The 8,296-nt window shown below is 50.0% G+C and overlaps 2 protein-coding genes across 2 annotated transcripts; one reads left to right on the top strand and one right to left on the bottom strand.

Moving 5' to 3' along the window:
* Window positions 1–1,066: 1,066 nt before the first annotated feature.
* EMWEY_00053300 (hypothetical protein) lies at window positions 1,067–2,068 on the bottom strand (the record flags this gene model as incomplete). Its single annotated transcript, XM_013479992.1, has 2 exons — window positions 1,067–1,439; window positions 1,740–2,068. 2 exons carry the CDS (start codon window positions 2,066–2,068, stop codon window positions 1,067–1,069), a joined length of 702 nt encoding a protein of 233 aa, XP_013335446.1.
* A 3,667-nt stretch (window positions 2,069–5,735) lies between these two features.
* Window positions 5,736–8,174, top strand: EMWEY_00053290 (hypothetical protein; the record flags this gene model as incomplete). The annotated part of the gene is made up of 1 exon (XM_013479991.1): window positions 5,736–8,174. One exon carries the CDS (start codon window positions 5,736–5,738, stop codon window positions 8,172–8,174), a length of 2,439 nt encoding a protein of 812 aa, XP_013335445.1.
* Between the last annotated feature and the right edge of the window lie 122 nt (window positions 8,175–8,296).

The following is an 8,296-nucleotide window of genomic DNA, read 5'->3' as shown; positions in this document are numbered from 1 at the left end:
CTGTTGCAATGTGCGCGGAAGACTCTATTTCCACGGTTGCTTGGTTCTGTGGGTAAAAGGGGCCTCTCGGATTCAGATGAGGTCGATCAATGGATAAGCGAATGTGATTGGTTAGAGGACGCCCAAGGGGCCGTGGGGGGGGGAGAGTTGTCAGAGGAAAGGGCAGAATCACAGGCTCTGGAAGCATTAGAAGCGTTGAAACGGATCGTAACTCTATGCCTGGAAACGGCACCGTATCTTCCCGGTCATAACCAGGCCTTTTTGGTTGTTTTGTTGATGACAAGCTGCGCGGAAGAGTTGGTTCTCCTTGGGGTCTATTCAACACCGGCAGTCGAGTTGGAACGGCGGCGGACACTGGATTTCATATTAAAATCGGGGCGACAGGCTCTAGCTCGCCTAGATGAAAGTGTCCAGAGCTGCCAAGCTGCAATGACAGCGCGAAAACTGTTTAATCTGATGGAATGCGTTAGGATTTCCCCGCAAAATCCGGACCTTAAGGAGCTGGCTGTGGAGGCAGGCATCTCCGTATTTAGAATTTCGCACTTGGAACGGGCTTTACTATGGCTGCAACCTTGGGTTAAAAGGTCTATTGAACTACCATATGATATATGGAAACAACTTCTCAAAATTGTTACATACACAGGACAAGCGGGCAAATCAAGAGTGTGGACTAACGACAGTGCGAAGTCATGGGTGTTGGCGATGCAAGAACAAGCCGGTTTCACTGGAATTTCCAAACCGGATTACGCAGAATCCATCTATGTGTACCGCAGGTCATTCGCGAACGAAAAGCGGAGGCTTACGCCACGCTACAGACAGCTAATAAATAAGCTTTCCTACTTAGTCGAGTCCGCCTTGAGAGATGCGCCACCGAACCAAAGCGAGCCAAAAGCGAGCCAGCAGGGGGAGCAGCAGCAACAGGAGGACCAACAAGCCCTTCACCATCAACAGCGGCTACTAGAATGGCGCCAGCATGAACCCCGCCACCAAGGGGGGGAGCCGCAAAGGCAGAACCAGAACATCCTTCACCAGCAACAACACCAGTGGACCAACCACCCTTCAAACGTCATTCCTGGGCCCAGTTCCATCCGCCAACCTCTTGCTGCGCAACCGCCCGCCCAAACAGCTGGTGTAATGGTGCTGCCATCGCATTCCAACCAGGCTCTGCTGCCCCCTCACCAGCCAACCCTCCCAGAAACCTCGTCTTCTTCACTGAACCTCCCAACGCTCCACTCAACACAACCTTTTCCACGAGCCTTTCATCCAATTGTCCCAACGCCTCAGGATGAATTTTGGGGTCACCCAACTGCTGACTACAGTCCACGTGGGCACACAATGCAGCAAGGAACGAAGGACCACGATCGGTCACCTTCTGGTGCTTCAGCATCAAAGGCTGTTCTTCGAGCAGATTTACGCACGTTGAAGCCGAAAAAATCTTCCTATACGGAGATGCAACATCGCATGCCCATTCCCGCCTTCCCAAGCATAGAGGAAATATGGCGGTTTGTTCCACCGCCCCCTGGATTTGATATCCCCTGGCGACCAGCCCCCCCGTCGATGATCATGGAGAGAGGTCTTCCTTTGGGTAGTCCTTCAGCTGCGCCCACTCATCCCCAAAGTGGGCATCACATACCGATGCTGCCCGTGCCCACTTCTGCATCTGAAAGCCTTACTTCTCCCCGTAGTCCATGGCACTCCACACAATTTCCCGAACCTTCCTTTACCATTCCGACTCCTACTCCCCTGCCTCAAGGACTGCGTTACCGTTTCCCCCAACATACACACCACAGTCGCACTTCAGTTCCATCGCACCCGCCGGCACATGCCCAAAGATTTTATGGAGTTCCTCGACAGCTACCTGTCTCGCGTGTTGCAGCTCGTGATGCCTTTTGGCCACCTGAGGGTGAAGGCGCCTCCCAAGGAGGCATCCATTCGCACTCTCTGATCGGGACGACGAATCCCAACCCACTGGGGAATCGGATGGATCAGGCATTTGCGCATACAGAGGGTCCGGGGGGTGGGCAGTCCGCGCAGCAAGGTCCCTTGCCATATCCTCCGTCGAACTCATATCATCCTTCTCAGCGAGGCCTCGGAAATCCTCCCGAAAGTTGAGCGCAGCCAAGCAATAGCTGCAGGCAATCGAGGAAACTCATCAGCAGCTGAGGTGACATTGGTGAGCCAAGGGTTTACGTTAGGGGGCCTTTGTCTAGATTGCACAGACGGCAGTAGGCAATGATAAGTCTGTCAAGTGTAGTCAGCAGTTGTTGAGCAACATCAGCAGTGGTTTACAGCGTTCAAAGACTCCCGTGCCTCCAACTGTGAGATTTTGTTTGTACCACACACGCGTGCAAATCTTTACCGGTCGACAAGAAGCACACTGAACTGTGTGTGTATGTTTTCGGCAAGAATTACACAGCAGCTCTGTTTTATATCCCATTTCGTGCATGCAGAGGTCAGGCCAACTGCGTAGAAAGTCGAAACGAGCCATATGGCTTTGTTCCCTGGATTCGGTGGAAGCCAGATGAGATATGCATCTTGAAGGAGTTCTGGCTTGCGACAAAACAATTAAATTTGGCCGTCATCCCTGAGCAAACGCAAATATGTGTGCCTTCCTGTCCTCCGTCCTGCAGCACTCGAGTCAACCGTTCAGCCGCATTGAGTCACACGCCGCTGTGTGCCAATCTTGTGCTAAACGCAGCAAAGTCTGGGTGCGTTTGTTTCTACTTTCGGGGTTTGCAGTTGTGCGTTTGTGCGGAATGCATCTTTCGAGTTCTTCTGCATCGTCGGATGTGTATACATCCCATGTTTCTGTCTGCCACATACCATCGAGTCCCTCTGCCTGAAACAAGTTACGGAAACTACTTCCAGGTGGCTAGTGGTTCTAAAACCTACTCTAAAGGAAACGAGCTGCAGGCTTGTAGCAACCTTCAAGGCAATCGTGCTTACCAATAACAATCACAGCTACTGCTATCCTCTGTGAAACTTTTGTTTATTTGCTGTTGGTGCTTCTGAAAGCTTCCACGGGAATATCAAACCACGTTGTGTTTCCAACTAAACGTCTAGCTTATTGAATTGCTCATTGTCGCTCACGAATCATTGACCATCGATCAGTGCAACAGCCACAACAGATGTAAAACTTTTTGTCTCACCGTAATGGGGTTGTGCACACGGCACCTTAGCAAATATCACAAGGACAAGCAGTTACAGGCAGATGCATGTTGTTAGCAAATCAGCACGAGCCTGCCTACTTCTACTCGAGCACTGACAAGCATATACACAACAGTTCACATATCTGGGAGCAGTCAAGCAGATAGGAATTCTGCAAAAGAATACGTATATACCCCCATTGGCATAGCATCCCCATATGAAATCCTCCTTTTAGCCATAATGAGCAAGCCTATGTAATTATGTACATTTACATACCTGCATAAACAATTGAGTATATTCATGACGATATGGATGCGTGTTTACGCAAATGCAAAAGTTTTTGTGTGAGTGTTGAGGCATACGCATTTGTGCTTCTGTGCGCAAGCGTGCACGCTGACGCACGCCACAACACACACATTTTAAAGAAAACACCGGTATAAAAATATGCGAAACAGTTCTATAAATAAGTGTGCAGGCACCAGTTGAGACACCTAGTCAGAACCCGCACATCCGTGTATAAACACGCATGTGTTATACATGCATGCAAATATCTATTCCAGCAAGCACATGCCCAGCCAATCCTCACCCGCCAGCGTGTATCTAAATTTAGGCACCTAGCTAGGCGACATATCAGGTCTTTTGACTCTAACTATACCAATTTTGGTTAAGTTGTTGGCAATCCAACGCAGTGAGAATGCTCGTCACTTAATTCAAAACCTGCGGCCCGATGCTAGGATTTCCCGACCTACAGATGTTCTTTGAGCCGTTTTATGAATGCATAGAACTTCTTAAATTGATTACTTCTGTAACAACCAGCTTGAATTGCATACTTTGTGTGCCTGCAGGGTACATTACCTTTTGTTGCCTATTAGGGTACAAGTAAAGTCGCATAACAATTACTTGGTGCTAGGAATATATCGGGTATGAATTGTCGTCAGACTCACCTAATGGACGGTCAAATACGGTATAAATAGCATGAACTGAATATGCTGAGTTGAACATGCTGAGCTATTACCGTCTGTTTCGATTGGAGTCCGGCTCAGAATTCACTGGGAATTCTCGAATGTTGGCGGTCTGTGTCTGTCTAGTATAATGGCGTTCATCTGCAGCCGCATGTACACCTGGGGAAACTCCGCAGTTTAGGCTGTTGCATGCATGGCGCTTCGGTGCCAACAAAAAAAAGGGTTTAGGGTTAGGGTTAGGGTTAGGGTTAGGGTTAGGGAAGAAACCGCTCACCTCATGGGTTTATGAAGAACGTAGAATAGTTAGCGGTTGGCCCTGTAGATGTATTATAGACAATTCGATGGAAAAGCTGCACTCAATACTCATCATTTGATATGTGGCCTCCCACCCACTGAAAGCTCACAGTAGCCAAATATCACTCCTTACAGTCTACACTGTTGAGTGGAGCATTCATGCCCAGTTATTATTAACGAAGCAATGTTTCTGGTAACTTGACCTAACTGGAAGAATAAGTGGAGGTTTAGTAGAAGAGGAAAACGAGACAACACAATCGTTGTGCGTGCCTTCTCCCCGTAGCCCGAAGCTCCCGGGCAGGCAAAATTTTTGGTTTCTCGGTCCTTCTGCAGCGGGCCGTTTGAATTCAGTGGAAAGCAAAAACTGTGTCTTTTAAAGTTTGCTTCCTCTATTTCTGATCCCCGTTGTATGCTTGGGATCAGTTGGCACGTATAAATGTTACAACTAATAGGATCTTGAGCGGTGAGGTGACTTGTTCGAAATGCGAAATGACTACTGCACCCTGCAGACACACGAAATATACAATTCAAGTTGGCTGGGTTTAACAGAGGGACTCAATTTAAGAAGCTTCATGCATTCATAGGACGGCTCTTAGAACACCTCTCCGTCGGCAGATCGTAGCATCGGGCGTGCGGTTTTGACTAAAGTGACGAGCAGAACGGCGATGTTCCGGCTGCCAATTTTCCCGGCGGATCGTGTCGGAATTTATGTTTGTACATACTGTAGTTTGAAGTATAAATACTATTATACCTCAGACTCTTTTCTATACACACTTTATCTCGTCGTCGGCCCTTTCTAGTTTACAGGTCGACCGCGGTACGAATTCTTGTCATGTTCTTCTCCGTTATTGAGAAGGCGCCACAACGAAAATAGAAGGAAGTATGCCTATATACATGTTTTCAAGACTAATTTGGAGTTTTCGCTACTTGCGTGCCCACCAACTTGTCCAACAGGCTTTGAACAACCACCACTGGACCTGCCAGTCTCGACTTTCCTCGTGGAGTTCTGCTGGTTTCCACCTCCTTGATCATTAGAAGCAGTCTAATTTTATGGTAGGCAATGACTGAATGGGCACACCATTCTATGCAGCCATATTAGGCGAAAACCGCACACCGCCAATGAGCAAAAGCAGCAGCGACCGTGCGAGTTGCACCGATCGGCTGCAAATGGAGACTTCCCACCGACGCAGAATCCACGTGAATGCAGTTGGACTTATTAGATTAAGTTGTACAGCGCTGTTTGCCGCAGCAACAACAACAGAAGCAGCAATAACTAGAGTGCCAGAGACGACTGACGTACCTTTAAGCTTGAGAGCTGCAGTGGCAGGGGCCATGCCATTGCCCACTGTGGCAGTGGCCATGCCTCAGGAGAACAACACCAGCCTCCATCCATCGGCCCCCAGGAATATGGTTGTGGAGCAATCTTTGGGAGATCTTCAGCCATCGGTAACTGTGTGGCAGCAGAAGCAGCGGCAGAGATCCCAGCTTGGCGCTGTCAATGCTGCTCTGCTGGCGGTTGTGTGCTTAGCAGTAGCATTTGTCGTGCTTCAGTGTGTACGGAACGCCCCCGGCTCGATCTCGTTTGTTTCTGGGGGGAAAAGGGCCCTTTCGGATTCAGAGTTAGAGGAACCGTGGATGGAACGCTGCATTGAAAACGCAGACGAAGAAGGGGAGGAGGGAGGTGATGCGGAGGCAGTACAAGAGGAAACCCTTACAGAGGGAGCAGGAGAGTCAAAGGCTCTGCAAGCACTAGAACAGCTGAGATGCGTCGTGAACCTCGGGCTGCAAACAATGCCGTGTCTTCCCTTTGATAAAAAGGCATATCTACTTGTCTTACTATTGGCGATCAGCACACAGGAGTTGGTTTTATACGGGGTTTATTCAACTCCTCAAGTAGAGTTAGAAAGGCAGAGAACAATGGACTTCATTCTGAGTGTGGGGAAGCAGGCGGTGGCAGCACTAGAAGCTGATGACCAGCGATTGACTACAAGGCGACGCAGGAGGAGAATGTTAAAGCTATTGGAACAATTTAGAACTGCTCGGCAGCAGTCGAACCTTGATGCATTAGCTGTGGAGGCAACCATATCCGTGTACAGAATCACACAGTGCAAAGAGGCTCTACACCTCCTGCAATCCTGGGTAGAAGGCTCCACTCCGATCCCTAGGGATGTATGGGTACGAGCTCTCAGGGTTCTTTCGTTTACACGACAGACAGGTGAAGGGAGACTTAGAGCAGACGCCACTGCAAATTCCTGGATAGAGGCCGCGCAAGCAGGTCTTGGCTTCCTTCGGCCTAACAAAGTGCGAAAAGTGCAGAGCCACATGTCAATAGAAGAGCAAATGCGGAAACTTATGCCGCGCTACAGGCGTCTCGCCAGAGCGCTTGTCCAAAGCATTGAATCTGCTACTACAGATCAGCCGCTAGACCACCACGTGCAAGCACAGAGCCTGCAAAGGGAGGAACAGGGAAATCATCTGCTGGAAAATCGCCGGAAAGACCTAAGCCAGAAGGGGGAGCAGCAGGAAAACAACGAACATCAATTATTCCACCAGCAACAGAGCCCGTCGAGCAGCCACATTTCCGACAACGATAGTGCTCCTAGGCGCATATCCCAACCTGTTGCTGAGAATCAGCGAAATCAGCCGCTTGAACATCACCATGAAGACCTAAGCCGGCAGGGGGACCAGCAGCAACAAAAGGACAATCAAACACTCCACGAGCAACAGCATCCGTCGACCAGCCACATTTCTGACAACAATGATGATTCTAGACCCACCTCCCAACCTGTTGTTGATCAACCAGCTACTGTGACAAACAGTGTACTGGCACACGCCTTGCATCATCCACTCCCCTCTCCTGTCCCCCGCCAAGGACCCCTGCTGACTACAAGTAACACGTTGGTGAACCTGCCATTGCTCGACCCAACTCAGTCGTCTCCTGCAGACTCGCAACAAAACATTCCCATTGCCCATGCAGAGCGTTGGGAGCAATCCCCTCCCCACTCCACTCCAAGTGGGTACGAATCGCAGCAAGCTACAATGGCCCAAGAATGGTCCATTTTCAATTCTTCTACGGCAAATTCTGTTCTCCGAGCAGATGCACCCTTGTTCACACCGACAGTATATCGCCATCAAGCGGGTATGCAGCATCATATACACCCTGTCTCTTCTGATGCCAGTTATGTTTGGTGGTACGCTCCATCTCCCTTTGGCTTTGAAGTGGATTCACTAGCAGCTTTCCCTCGCCCTCTTCCCTTGCCGCGCCCAATACCCGCGGCTACTCTGAGCCCCAGTGGATATATCAGAACGATGTTCCCGCTAACAGCGTCTTCAACTGGAAGCCCTACTCCACGGCATCCTCTTCCAACACCCCAATTCCCATCGCCTAGACCTTCCGCTGACCCCTCGAGACCTCCTCAACCCACTGAAGGACTGTCTCTTCGTTTTTCCAGACCCATCCTTCATAGTCCCCCTTCAGACGTTCCACGGCACGGCCCTGAACCTTCCGCTCTATTTTCTGGAAGTCGGCGATCTATACCTAGTTGGCGATTCGAACCTCCTAGAGCCTTTTGGCCACCTACAGGTGGGGGCGCCCAAGGAGATGTTCATTCGCCCTCTCCGCACAGTCTAGTGGACCTCAACCCCGTCATGACTCTGGTTGCTGAAGCATTTCCATCAGCGCAGTCCGATTCAGATTCGCCTACGGGATCTGGGCAAAGACAACACCTGGATCAAGGATGGCCACACGTCCCTGGTTCTGACCGTCCCTGACGGCAGCTCGGAGATATTTGTGGTAGGCGGGACCAATACAACTATACCTGTACAGAGCCAATGAGCACCGACAACCTCTGAGGCGGCACCGAAGACCCATGAGGGTGCTGCATCGAGTCTTA

Source organism: Eimeria maxima, genomic scaffold (genome assembly GCF_000499605.1).
Source record: "Eimeria maxima Weybridge genomic scaffold, Emw_scaff1507, whole genome shotgun sequence".
NCBI lineage: Eukaryota > Apicomplexa > Conoidasida > Eucoccidiorida > Eimeriidae > Eimeria > Eimeria maxima.
The sequence above is the reverse complement of the archived record's forward strand: the minus strand, read 5'-3'. Positions and strand labels throughout refer to the sequence as shown.